The following is a 14,830-nucleotide window of genomic DNA, read 5'->3' as shown; positions in this document are numbered from 1 at the left end:
AGGCAGAGGCTGCAGTAAGCCAAGATTGCATCACCGCACTCCAGTCTGGGTGACAGAGAGAGACCCTGTCTCAAAAAAAAAAAAAAAAAAAAAAGGCTGGATTGAAATTTATCTTTACATAGAATCTTTTCCTCAAAGTTTATTGGTATTAAAATAGTAAAGAAAATGGCAAGCTAAATGATGATTTAGCAGGACTCCAAAGAGCCTCCAGGTCGATTTTGTTAGACTAATTTGGGTCTAATTTCCTATTAGGGATATTAAATATGATAAGCCTCAATTAAAAGTACTACATATGTCAAACTGCTGTCAAATTGGTCTGAATCACTGAGGTTTCGGTATGATTATAAAATAAATGAATAAGTTCATAAACAGACATTCTTCAATTTATAAGTAAGTAGTATTTAAAAGTTGATTCTAAAAGTTTATTTATTTGGAGGTTTGTATTTTTCTATGGTAAGCGTGCTGTAAATGGGGACTAGGTTTAGTTGTAAAATTCAGTGCATCATAAGAAGCATTAAAAAATGAAATAGAAAGTAACAGCATACATTTCATTAAGTATGTTCAATTGTGTGTATGTACACACACAAATTCATATAGATATGCATCACTGGTTCCCTTTGTAAACTGCAGGTTATATCAAAAAAGTTTAAATGCCACTGCCCTGAGTTTTGAAGTCCCAAGACGCAAAGAACAATAGGTACAAGAAGGGAGAAGGAAAAGAATCTCTCTCTTTTTCAGATTATTCTACAATTTGTTGTTGCTTGGTTTTTATATTTATTAATTTTTTAAAAAATTTTGAGATGAGGGTCTCACTATGTTGCCCATGCTGGTCTTGAACTCCTAGGCTCAAGCAATCCTCCTGAGTAGCTGGGATTAAAGGCACATGCCACCATGCTGGGTTCGTTTTTTTTTTTTTTTTTTTTTTGAGACGGAGTCTGGCTCTGTCGCGAAGGCTGGAGTGCAGTGGCACAATCTCGGCTCATTGCAACTTCCGCCTCCCCGGTTCAAGCAATTCTCCCGCCTCAGCCTCCCAAGTACCTGGGACTACAGGTGCGTGCCACCATGCCTGGCTAATTTTTTGTATTTTTAGTAGATACGGGGTTTCACCGTGTTAGCCAGGATGGTCTCGATCTCCTGACTTCGTGATCCACCTGCCTCAGCCTCCCAAAGTGCTAGGATTACAGGCATGAGCCACTGCGCCTGGCTGTTTTTGGTTTTTAAACAAAAGCTTTAGAGAAGCATGATGGCTCAAGCTAGTATACATAAACTGTAGAAGTCTATAAGTTGGGCATTTCCTGTACATTTAGGTATGTGTTGTCTAAACTTGTGTTAAAGGACATATTTTTTAGAAGCTGCAATAATTATTTTCCTTTAAAATGGGTTCTGGACAAAAAGGTGGTGGAGTATCTGTAAATTGCTCAAATTTGATGAACACTGCCTGTATATATGTATGTGTCTATAAATCTTACAAGTTGGTGTTCTTCACAAGTCTTCAAATATGAAAACTGCCCCTTCTTGCTTGTGTGGAGATCTAGATATGGAATGGAATGGATCATCGGATCATCTAGCATAATGCCCTCCTTTTGCAGATGAAGAAACTAGTTTGGTTACGTGACTTACTCAAAATCATGAAGCTCTCAGTCTCTGGATGCTTTAGGGTAAACCACGCATCTCCTGAGGTACTGTGAATATTTAATAACTGTAATTCATGTGAGTACTGGGAAGAGGAGAGGAAAGAGTTTCTAGGATGATTTAGCAATTCAAAATAAGGTTTTGTTTTGTTTTTTCTTATGGATTATCCAAATTTCTGTACAACTATTTTTAAAAGCCCAAGAAACTACACCAAATACAGACTTTTTTTTTAGATTCAGTCATCATGAAAAATTTCATCAGTGAAATATCAAGAAGAGTCAAATAATTTGGTAAAAGAAGCCTGTAAAATGCATTTCATATTTAAGGGAATAAGCATAACAAAGTGAACTTACGTTATCCCTTTTCTAACTAAAATTAACTGGATGGTCTAAGAAATTTTCAGAATTACTTTTAAGTATTGATAAAATACTTAAAATACTTTTATTATCTTTAAAGTCATTCCAGATAATACATAAGATACAAATTTGTATCTTTTCTTTGCAACAGGGTCTTGCTTTATCACCCAGGCTGGAATACAGTGGTTTGATCATGGCTCACTGCTGCCTCGACCTCCCAGGCTCAAGTGATCCTCCCACCTCAGCCCCCCAAGTAGCTGGGACTACGGGTGTGAGTCACCGTGCCTGGCTTGCAAATTTGTATCTTATATTCATATTTCAGATGTGGAAATTCAGGTGTGAAATTACTAGGTAAAAGTCACAAATTACTGACAAATAATTAGAAATAAGATATTTGGATTTTTTTAATCATCACATTACATAAACATGCAGAGAAAAGACAATCTATGACCCTTAATTAAAATAACTATTCTTTTAACAAATACTAATTGCTTTTAATGTACAAAGCATTTTGCTATAGACTGTGGGAAATTCAAAGTAATATAAAGAAGCAATCTCTAGAGGAGGAGATACATGAATAACCAGTAAGAGCGCAACCAGGACAAAAGATGTGGTTCAAACGTAACAATTTTTGGAGCTAGGCTGAGCCTAGTGGCTCATGCCTGTAATCCCAACACTTTGGGAGGTTGAGCTAGGGGGATCCCTTAAACCCAGGAGTTTGAGACATGCCTGGGCAACATAGTGAGGCCCCATCTCTAGAAAAAAAAAAAAAACAAAAAACCCAAAAACATATATATAATGTATGTGTATGTTTATATATATATATAAAAGAATTTTTGGAGGTGATACATATGTTTAGGACCTCGATTGTGATGATATCATGGGTGTACACATATGCCCAAACTCATCAAAATGCATATATAAAATATGTACAAATTTTTGTATATCAATTATACCTAAATAAAGCTTAAAAGTCATTCAGAAAGGCAAAATCTATGAAGTATTTGTTTAACATCATTCAGAAAGATTCCGGATCTGACAGGTGTCTTCTATCAGGTTACCACAAGGGTGTGTCTTTTGTTGTGAAGTAGGAATATTACACTGGGTTTTCCCAGAGCTTAAGGGAAGTGTCTCACATCCATGCTCCAGATCGGTATATTTCTGTTTCTGATTCTTATTAAGCAGTCCTCTGATGGAAAATTCTTCCAAAAGTACCATGCTACTTAAAAGGGGGATGACTCAAGCATTCTGATCACTGAGTTCTAGGTCAGCCTCATGTGAGTCTCTCTCAGATACTAGTCATCTACCACTACTGAGAGAGTCTAATATCTAGCCTGCAAAGGACAGCATCCCTATCAGTCTTCTACTTCCAAAGCTGTAGCACTGACAGGAACTACAGTATAATAAAACACAAAGGTGTAAAAGGAGTCTCCTGAGAAGGACAGAAAAATCCATAAGGACGTTCTAGGAAGAAGAAATTGCTTGTGCATTGCAAAGATATAACACGAAAACAAAAAACATGGTTCTTCTTTTCTTCAACAAGAAGCAATTTTTCCAAAATACTTATACATCTGGTAAAAACATCACTGTTTGTGCTTGGCAATTTTAAAGACTAAAACATAAAGCTGAGCCGTTAAAGAATAATTTTTATCATCCACATAAACAATCAAGAATGCTTTTAACCACAGAGCTAAAATGGTGCCTTGTACATAGTAGCTGCTGAAAGAATCACATGATTAACAGTGGTAAAATCAAGCTTCTTTTTTAAAAAAGTAACAAAGACAAAAGACCAACTCAAAAATTCCTGGAATACTGACACTGAATGCTGAAAGTAAAGTGTTACTGTCACAACCTTAGTTATGTACATAAAGATGCTACTGTTGAACTGAGATATGAACAATTTTTTATTTCACCTAAGTACAATGTGGGTAAACTAAGCTAATGTCTCCGTTTTTCCTTTAAATATACCATAGTGCCAGGTGCAGTGGCTCACACCTGTAATCCCACACTTTGGGAGGCAGAGGTGTCTGGATCACCTGAGGTCAGAAGTTCAAGACCAGCCTGGCCAACCTGGTGAGGCCTCATCTGTACTAAAAATACAAAAATTAGCTGGACATGGTGGCACATGCCTGTAATCCCAGCTACCTGGGAGGCTGAGGCAAGAGAATCGTTTGAATCCTGGAGGCAGAGGTTGCAGTGAACCCAGATTGCGCCACTGCACTACTCTAGCCTGGGCAACAAAAGCAAAACTCCGTGTCAAAAAAAAAAAAGAAAAAAAAGCTCTTATTACTGCATTAGTACAGTAGAATCTTTTTTTCTTTTTGTTTTTTTAGAAATAAGGTGTTGCTCTGTCACTGATGATGAAGTGCAGTGGTGTGCTCATAGCTCACTGCAGCCTCAAGCTCCTGGTTGAAGCGATCCTCTCAACTCAGCCTCCTGAGTAGTTAGGCCCTCAGGTGCATAATACCACGCCTGGCTAAATTTTAATTTTTTTGTAGAGACAAAGTCTCTCTCTGTTTCCCAGGCTGGTCTAGAACTCCTGGCCTCAAGTGATCCTCCTGCCTCAGCCTCCCAAAGTGCTGGGATCACAGGTGTAGGCCACCATGCCCCCAGCCATTGGTGTCCATCCATATAATTTTCACTTCAGGAAATATCATTCATCTTTTGTCTTTTTTTCTCAACCATTTAACAATGTAAAAACTAGCTGGGCATGGTGGCTCACAGCTGTAATCCAAGCACTTTGGGAGGCTGAGGCAGGAGGATCGTTTGAGCTTAGGAGTTTGAGACCAGTCTGGGCAATAAAATGAGATTCCATCTCTAAAAAAAAATTTAAAAATTAGCCAGGTGTGGTGACATGTGTGACAGGTGCTTCTTGTATAGCTTGCAGAACCATAAGCCAAGATAAACCTCTTTTTTTTTTTTTTTTTTAAATAAATTACCCAGTCTCAGGTACTTCTTTACTGCAATGCAAAATGGACTAATACACTATCTAAATGAACATTTCACCTTTCCTACTTCAAAAATTTTGTTTTACTTTGAAAATTAACAACTTGACCTTAAAAAAGATTCAGTTGTACTGATCCTCATTTATAGTCCTAAATATACTTGAACAGAGAGAGCTACAGATTTGGGTATATAAACCCTCAAAACAGAAATATCTCAAAGTGCCAGTGCTGCTTACTAGAAGGGGTCCCAATAGGCACTATATTCTATACTTGATTCCACACCAGAAAGCCAAGCTATTAACCTCTTCATTTGAAAATTGGTTGTGAATGTTTTAGTCCCAAGGCATCTCATCACTGCTTATTGGATAAAATGAGCATAAGCCTTGGGAGCCTTGGTCCAGTGATCGAGACCAAGATGGAGCAGGAAGGGTAAATCCTCATGCAAGCATGCTAGTTTCCCTTTATATCAGGATAGCAAAAGCCTTCCTAGAATACCCCTCAACAACTACTGTTGACATCTCATTGGTAGCACGGTGTCACACAGCTCTTCCCATATGCAGAGACAACTAAGAAATCAAGGAGAGTATTTAATTTTCTAGTGTCTATAGTAGGTGGAAGAAAGGAAGAGATGTGCAAGCTAACCTACAGTGCATGCCACACTAGGGAATAGTCAAATCAAGCAAGTATATGTTTTACCACTATTTTTAAGCATACACTTTACACTGACTAGAACAAACTGAAAATTTCAAAGATATGAGATTGGAAATTTTGTCTTCTGAAATTAAACTCGAGTAGCTCAGCTATCCTTCAATGTGAGTAAAAAACTATCAATAAAAACTCTAGATGCTGTTAAATAAAATAAGACCCGAAGCATGTAAAGCTTCTTACTCATTTTAGAGACTTTATGGGGTCTTCCTGCTAGGCCCCACTGTAAACACACCTGGTACTCACTACAGTTCTGTCCTCAGCATTCTCCTTTTCTGTTCTACCATCACTTATGCCTACAGCTTAAAGAACCTTCTTAGTACTGATGACTCACATTTTTAAAAAATTTCTAGCCCAAATCTCTCTTCTGCCCCCGACTCATATTCCAATCACATGCTGGACACCTCCACCTGGCTGTTTCCCAAACACAATAGTATTAAAAGTATATGAAACAGAATCTATTCTTGGCTTGCTGAAACCTGTTCCTCTTCCTGTATTTTTCTTTTTAATCTTATCATGGCGGCACCTAGTTTCCTAAGTTTGGAGTCATTTATAACACTACCTTTTTCTCACTCCATGTTCACCAAATCCTTTTGATTTTACTATTATACAAGCTCTCAATTCCATCCTCTTCTCTCAACCCTCACTGCCATAGATCTACTTCAGGTTCTCATCTTCTTTCATCTGAACTACCACAACTAGTTTAAATTCATTTCCTTGCCATAATTTCTTCTCTCTTTCCAATCCATCCCCCATGTGCCTAGAAATCAGCTCAAAGAACAAACGATGTATATAATAATGTCCATTGGCTCTTAAATACCTAAAGTTTGAATTCTTTCCCATGGTTGTAGCCTCAATTTCCATATTTTCTACTTCCCCTTCTTCCCCAAAATATCCTATACTCCACATATACTCACTGTTCCATGCATGTCAGACAATTCTGGGTCTTGGTGCTCTCTCTTTTCTTTCTTTCTTTTTTTTTTTTGCACAAGTTGTTCCTTCCTTTTATGGTGTCCTTAATTAACTCCCTTCTTTAGAAGTAAATTCTTATTCTTCCTAGAAGATCCAGCTCAAATATTGCCATTTCTGTGATGCTTCCTCATCTCCACAGAGCAGTTCCCTCCTCTAAGTTTACATCTCTATTAAAATTCTGTTAATGTTTGTTAGTTAATTAACTAATTACATTTTAGAGATGAAGTCTCACCCTGTCATCTGGGCTGGAGTGCAGTGGTGCAATCATAGCTCTCTGCAGCCTTGAACACCTAGGCTCAAGTGATCTTCCTGCCTCCTCCATCTCCCAAAGTGCTGGGATTACAGGTATGAGTCACTGCACCAGGCCAATATTGTATCATGATATCTGTTTTCATCACTTGATCTGTATCACACAATATACAGGTACAGAGTGGTATTATATAAAGGTTTGACATATGAATAAACCAATTTCTACAATCAGGCTCAGTTTTCTACTAATATATTCAAGGAAACTTGGAAAAATTACATTACAAAATATTTGGTATCTCTAAATAAATGAATGATTAAAAAATAATACCTTGGGAAACAAACACATTGTTAGTAAAGACTATGGATTGGTATAACTCTAAGGGCAAAAATTTGTCAATGTCCACCAAAATTAAAAAATGTACATACTCTTTAGGCAATTCTAAACCTAAGAACTTATTCTATTTTTTTGAGATGGAGTCTTATGCTTTCGTCAGGCTGGAGTGCAGTGGTGTGATTTTGGCTCACTGCAACCTCCGCCTGCCGGGTTCAAGTGATTCTCCTGCCTCAGCCTCCCAACTGGGACTGTAGCTGGGACTAGAGGCACACGCCACCACACCCAGCTAATTTTTGTATTTTTAGTAGAGAAGGGGTTTCACCACGTTGGCCAGGATGGTCTTGATCTCTTGACTTTGTGATTCGCCCACCTCGGCCTCCCAAAGTGCTTCGATTACAGACATGAGCCACTGCGCCCAGCCAGAACTTATTCTATACTTACACATTTGGGCAAAAACCACCTACAAGGATATTCATTGCAGACAGAACTGGTTGTAACAGCAAAACAGTTGAAATAAATCTCTCTCAAATGGGACTGGAAAACAAAGGTGCATATAGACAATGGAATACCACATAACTATTAAAAGGAATAAGGTAAGTCTATATGCATTTGTTACAATTTACAAAACAATTTTTCAAGTGAATAAAGATACAGAAGAATGTGCATGATATGCTGACATTAGTGTCTTTTCAAATGCATTTTATTTTCTTATTTTTATTTATTTATTTATTTAAGAGATGGGGTCTCTCTCTGTTACCCGGGCAGGAGTGCAGTGGTGTGATCACCACAGCCTCGAACTCCTGGGCTCAAGTAATCCTCCTGCTTCAGCCTCCCATGTAGCTGGGATTACAAGTATGAACCACTATGCCCTGCAACATTTGTGTCTTTTTTTTTTTTTTTTTTGAGACAGTGTCTTGCTCTGTTGCCCAGGTTGGGGTTCAATGGTGTGATCACGGCTTACTGCAGCCTCTGCCTCCCAGACTCAAGTGATCCTCTTACCTCAGCCTCCTGAGTAGCTAGAACTTCAGGCATCTGCCACAACACTTGGCTAAATTTTTTTTGTTTCCTTTTTGTAGAGATGGGGTTTTGTCATGTTGCCCAGGCTGGTCTTGAACTTTTGGGCTCAAGGGATCTGCCTGCCTCAGCCTCCCAAAGTGCTGGGATTATAGGCGTGAGCCACTGTGCCCAGCCATCTTCTCTTTTTAAAAGCTACTAATGTTGGCCAGGTGCGGTGGCTCACACCTGTAATCCCAACACTTTGGGAGGCATAGGCAGGCAGATTCCTTGAGCCTAGGAATTTGAGACCAGCCTGGGCAACATGGCAAAACCCTGTCTCTACAAAATAAAAATTAAAAAAATGAAAAGATAAGACATCTTATATATATTTGTGTATGAACTACAATCCCTCTAAAAGAATGCATAAGAAACTGCTTACAGTGGTTGCCTCTGGAGAGAAGAACTGGGAACTGGGGTCAGCAATGGGAGAGTTAACTTTTCACTGAATATCCTATTGTATCTTTTAAATTTTGCACTGTGTATGCAAATGATGGTACATAAATGATGCAATGAAACTTTAATAATAAAATGCCAATTGATTTCATAAAACTTTATAATCAAATATTAGAACACCTTTAACAATAATTTTCAGTCTTTTCTTGTTCATAGATTTTTTTTTTTGTTTTTTGGAGGGGTAAAGTCTGCAGAAACTGTTCAGTCCTATTTAAACAATTATTCAGTAATCATTAGGTGCTAGTGATGCAAATATAGGAAGACATGAGACTAAAAGAGCTCGCAATCTAGTAGGCAGAATGAACATGTATTCAAACAGTCTCAATATAAAAAGTTACTTCTCAAAGCTTCTTTAATAGCAGCTGAGTATAAACCCAGCATTACAGAGACTGCCTTCTGGGTTAAATCAGCAAAAATGACAGCCCAACAAGAAAAGGATAGGGAAGTGTGACCATGATTGAAAGTAGGAAGCAGGTAGAAGTAAGACCAGAGACCAATGTGAGTAGGCTAGGCTCTGGCCAAGTGACAGTGATGAAGAAGGAGCTGTAACTTAACAATTAACGGCACTAGAATTATCCAACATGATTTTGAATAGCTGACAGTATTATGTAATAAAGCAAGAAAAAAGGAGCAGGTATGAGTGATTAAGCAAATATTTTATATAGACTACTGATAAACCAAAAACATTCCCACGCTCTGCTATTCTTTTAAAAAATAATAAGCTCTTATTTTAGCAATTACATAAGACATGACATTTTATGGTAGCTGGAGATGAGACACAATCAGTGGGTTTTGCAATAAAGTTAGAATGAAGTGATGAAGCATTTAATATATGTTGTTAATTTTTTCATGTACATTGTGGTAAAATATTATTCCTGCCACAGAATAAAATATAAATAAGATAATAGTATTTTTCACCTTGATAACATCTTTTCATCTGGAAAAAAAGGAGCAGGCATGAGTGATTAAGTAAGTATTTTATATAGACTACTGATAAACCAAAAACATTCCCACATTTAAAGCATTTGCAAATATCCATTAATCCCCAATATCCTGATTAGATACATTAAAGAAGCAAGCTGGGGTACAGAGAAGGTGAACAGCTCAAGGTCAATTGATAAATCAATAAAAGATTTGGAAAAAGATATACATTCTGGTTCTTACTCCAAGTTCTGAGTTATAAGTCATATTCCCATTATAAAATGTTTCTTCTCTTAAAAGAACTGCAAAAGTTGTTTACCGTTGATGTTAAATAACAAATGATTAAACAGAGTTCAATAAATAGAAAACAAATGTAAAAACCAAAGAAATAGAACTGGGCTGATTTTGTATCAATAAAGGTTCTAGTCTCATTTGTTAGAACAGAATGAGAAAAAGCATTATTAAATTCTAGGGTTGGGAGGGCCTATTTAATTGTATTTTCCCAGACATTGTTCTATTTTTCTATGGACTAAGTTATTATGTCTAATACCTATTTTAGTCCTTATACAATCTTCCCTGCAATGCAGCTATTTTAATTAACAGAACACATGTATTATTGAACATCAAGGAAATAACCAAAACCATAATTAGGCATGCAGTACAGTGTATTGTAAATAATTATGATTCTTACATGGGAACAGAATCCTCTACATTTTATAGGGAATTGAAGATAATAAATCCACATAGTATCATAATGAACTTAATGATTATTTACTTTAAAAAAAAAACCATGAAAAAGGAAAATTAAGTGTTTACATACAATCCACGGCACTTTTCAGAAATTTAACTTCTGTATTTTATTCTATTAAAAAGTGATTAATTCTTAATATTACTTTTGATTTATTGTAGAACAAGACTCATTAGTTCCAAGCAGAATTTGGTAAGATTGAAACTCTTTTTAAAAAATTTTAATTATTACATGCTGAATTTTAATCAGTGAAACCAAAGGTTTTCTTCCTGAATGCCTACCTGCGCATTGGCTTTCCTTCCATGCACCATGAAAAGTACCCTTCACCACACTCTAAAGCCGAACCTAAGACAACAGAAAAGCAGGAACTTAATAAAAGCTATTTCTGATCTTTACAGTAACAATCTTTATCTAATCATTTCACTCATTTCGTCAGTTATCAAGAGTTTCATATTCTATATCACAGGCCTTTTGCAGATGCACAATAACTTAACCTAGTACATTTAAGATTACCATCCTTACTCTGCATGCTAAAACGATTAAAGTAAAGGGGAGGTAAAGTATGCTAAATAGTCCCGACTGTTAGGTCAGTCTTGTTCCTCTTCAAAAAGTGCTTGGAGATATTTAACTGTGATCTCGCCAACAAGCATATTTACAGAGCAATCACCAGATACCCACAGCAGTACTAACCTGATAGATCACATAGAGAACACGCTGCTTTAACAACGAATCTGAAGGTTGTTAACTTGTCCCGAAGTGACAGGAGGAGGAGGAGGCGTCGGCATTTGCCTTTACAAACAACTCCGCTTCCGACAGCCCAGGGAGCTTGAACAGGGCAGGGAAAGTATGGCTCCAGACTAACACTCTTTACATGCATTTCCTTCAGTTCCCGAAACAATGTTCACTACCCACGTAGCAGGATTTCGCCAGGTCCCGAGGGTTAAATGGGGGCGCACAGTACTTTCTTCCTTCCCTGAATTCCAAACACTGTCTGGGGAAGCTGTCCAGGGTGCGGAACCCCAGCACTACCAAGCAGGACACAGCCCAGGGCCTCCTCTGGCTTCCGAGATAGGCTGTCAGCCAGCGAGAGCGCACTCTGGCGCTCCGCGAGGCCCGGCCCCAGCGCCGCAACAGTCTCTTCTCGGCGCCGACAGACAGGCGACCGACGAAGCACAACCCTGACTGACCCCATGGGGCAGCTCAGCAACTTGGCACCACATATTTGCGAAGCGAGCCCTGGGGCGCTGTCCGCTGTCCCCTGCTCTAAGGCGGCTGGCTCACTTACCGGCTCTGACACTTTCTTCTCTGCCGCAGCCTCCTCCGTCTACTCCGCCCTCCACTCCTCTCTGCCTCCTCCTCCACCGCTGCTAGCTCAGGCAGGATGCCGCTCTTAAAGCTATTTCCTTTCCCTTCACCCGCCCATGTCCAGAAGCAGGAAGTAGTCCTATTCTTAAATCGTTCCCGCAGGAAGCCACATACTCCGCCAAGGGGTTCCGGTGCGGCTCCGGAAGTAGTCGTGCCCTTTGTTGGGGCATTCGGGTAACCTCAAAAGCTGTTTATCCTCGTGGGGGTTGTTTGTCTCCCAAGAGTAACCATTTTTAGAGTTCACTACGGAACTGGCAGTGTTTGAATACTGAAGCCTCCTCTTTGTTTTCGTCAGCAAAGGCAGTAGTCAAAGGGTAGTCACAGAAAGCTAAGAATTTTTATCTCTTTTTAGTTGGTGGGTCTCCTTTTGGCACAATGTTCCTAATTGTGGATTGGATTATTGCATGCACACATGGGTTGGCGTGTATCTGTCAGGACTCTACTATGTGCAAGGTGCAGAAGTTACATAGACAGATCAGAGATAGCCCTTACTCTCCAGATTTCCCACAGTCGAACTTTCAAGACACCAGGATTTTATCCAGGCTCTAAGGCTGTGTTAGTTTGCCCTTTCTACTTAGTATTCACCACCAGACACTTCACCAAACGCATCTTCTGTGGATTCACTTTAATGTTAGGGAGGGAAGAGTATATTTTCTTAAAAAAATTTTTTTTTCAGTAGCAAGCAGAGCCAAAAAAGTGTATTTTTCAAGTTATCTTTTCCTCCAGATTTTCCCATAGCACACAATCACCTGAATTTTACTGTATATTAATATTTAGAAAACAAGTGATACAAGTGTAAGGTGGGGATTACTATTTCAGGAATGTCAGAGAAAGACTGTTGATGATTTCCTGATAAGTATACTTGGCTAAGTATTAACCAGATTTTCTTTAACTGTTCTTTATGTAGGATCTACACGGGTTTGTCTAGTTGTTTCTGAGGGGAAAGGATACCTCTTGTTAATTAGCTTGTAGTGGAAAATGCATGGCCTTTAGATCCAGATATAGTGGCCCAGTGGATTCTTCTTGCCTGCTGCCCAGATACAGATGATTTATCAAGGTATAGGGATTGCAATAGAGAAAGAGTTTTACACAACATTGAGTGGAAAAATGGAAGAAGTTTTATTGTTATTCAAATCAGTTATATTATTACTCAAATCAGCCTCCTGGAACATTTGGGGGCTAGGGTTTTTTCCAAAAGTGGTTTGGGGAAAGGGGTAGGGATGGCTAGGGAATGGGTGCTTGCTGCTGACTGGTTGGGGGTGCAGTCATAGGGGTATGGGAGATGGTCCTCCTGCCTACTGAGTCATTGCTGGGTGGAGCCACAGGAACAGTTGATGGGTCCAGGTGGAGCCATCAGTAGTCAAACATGCAAAAAACTTAAAAATATACCCCAAAAAGCCAATCCTAGATTCTACAATAGTGATGTTTTCTGCAGGAGTAATTGGGGAAATTGCATATCTTATGACCTCTGGAATAATGGCTGGCAGTCACTTATGTCTACACTTAACAGAATTCAGGCTCATCTATCCCTCTAGTCTGGTGGTTTCTCATTAGCTTTACAAAGGCAGTTGAGTTTTGGTGAAGGACTATAATTATTTAAACTATTAAACTAAATGTCTCCCAAAGTTATCTTGGCTTAAGCCCGGGAATAATTAAGGACAGGCTGAAAGCTAAAGGCAAGATGGGGTTTGGCTAGATCAGATCTCCTCCACTGCTATAATTTTCTCACTGATAGAATTTTTGCAAAGGGGGTTTCAGTTTGCAAAGGCGATTTCACAGATACACATAAGTATAAATCCTAGACCTGTAACTGACTAGCTTTGTGATCTTATTCGAAATTTTTACTGCATGTGTATATGTGATATATATACAGATGCAGCAAAATGATTTATTTTCCACATTTTAAAACTTTAAATAAATTGTATCAAAGCATATGTATTCTTTCACAACTTCCATTTTCCACTCAACATTCTGTTTGTAAGATTTCTCCATGTTGATCAATGAAGGTACAATTCGGTGATTCTCAAAGGGCGGTCCTGGACCAGCAACATCAACATCGTTTGGAAAATGCCAACCCTTGAGTCCCACTACAGACCTATTGAATCAAAAACTGAAGGTGGGCCCCAGTAATCTGTGTTGTAACAAGTTCTCCAGGTGATTATAGTGCACGGTAAAGTTTGAGAACTACTGCACTAATTTATTTATTTTCACTGCTATATAGTATTATATGAATATACCATAGATTTTAAAAAATGTTTTTTCTGCAGATTTTGACTATTTCCAGTTTTCTCTATTACAAACAGTGCTACAGTGTAAATTCTTGCATATACCGCCTTGTGTACACCTGTGAATGTTTCTTTGGTGTGTGCACGCAGAAGCAAAATTGCTGGGTTGTTTGCTATGCACAGCTTCAACTGTATTAGCACTAGTCAAATTGCTCTCTAAAGTCATTATTCTATTTCAATAATAATAATACTAGCAAATACTTATGTAGCATGTTATAGTAACTTGTCTTTACTTACACTAGTCCTCTCGAGGTAGGATCTATTATCATTCCTGTCTCACAGATGGCACCAAGGTGTTATGTAAGTTGCCCAAAGTCACACAGCTAGTTATGAAGTAGAGCAAGAACTTAAAACAATACACAATGGCTCTAGAGTCTGTGCTTTCAGTTACAGTGCTGTGTTGTCTCTCCATTACAAGTGTTTGAGGGTTTTAGTTGGTCTATATTATCATCACAGTTGGTGTTTTCCAAATTTAAATTTGTTTTTGCCAATTGGATGGGTATAAAATGGTAATTCACTGTGGTTTAGATGTTTATTTCTCTCATCACTGTTCAAACATTTTTCATATGTGAAAGTGGTATTCAGATTTCCCTTCTATGAATTGCTTATTGTAAAAGATACCTTCAAAGTGACTTTTATTTTTTCTGTAATATGAATTATATTTATAATTCATAGTATAGGTATGAAAATGTTACTATATGATATAAAAATGTTACTAAAAATGCTGCTAACCAAAGACTGATTTTAAAACTCTTGTCTAGCATAAGAGCAGTCCCTCCTATTTCTGTAAATCTGTGGTTCACTCCCCA

The 14,830-nt window shown here is 38.2% G+C and overlaps 1 protein-coding gene across 3 annotated transcripts in view; it reads right to left on the bottom strand.

The window, feature by feature from the left end:
* Window positions 1-11,822, bottom strand: part of KLHL20 (kelch-like family member 20) — a 65,117-nt gene extending 53,295 nt beyond the window's left edge. Inside the window, exons 1-2 of one of the 3 annotated variants that reach the window (XM_011981405.1) lie at window positions 11,657-11,822; window positions 10,653-10,716 (exon numbers count right to left, since the gene is read on the bottom strand). In XM_011981405.1, the coding sequence (XP_011836795.1) occupies window positions 10,653-10,675 (23 nt within the window). In that variant the 5' untranslated portion in view covers window positions 10,676-10,716; window positions 11,657-11,822. Of the gene's footprint in view, window positions 1-10,652; window positions 10,717-11,061; window positions 11,483-11,656 lie in introns of those variants that run through there. The other 2 variants (XM_011981404.1, XM_011981406.1) reach the window with 2 other exon arrangements.
* Window positions 11,823-14,830: the final 3,008 nt, after the last annotated feature.

The sequence above is a fragment of the Mandrillus leucophaeus genome, unplaced genomic scaffold (assembly GCF_000951045.1).
Source record: "Mandrillus leucophaeus isolate KB7577 unplaced genomic scaffold, Mleu.le_1.0 Scaffold226, whole genome shotgun sequence".
Lineage (NCBI taxonomy): Eukaryota > Metazoa > Chordata > Mammalia > Primates > Cercopithecidae > Mandrillus > Mandrillus leucophaeus.
This window is presented reverse-complemented; position numbering and strand designations above follow the sequence as displayed.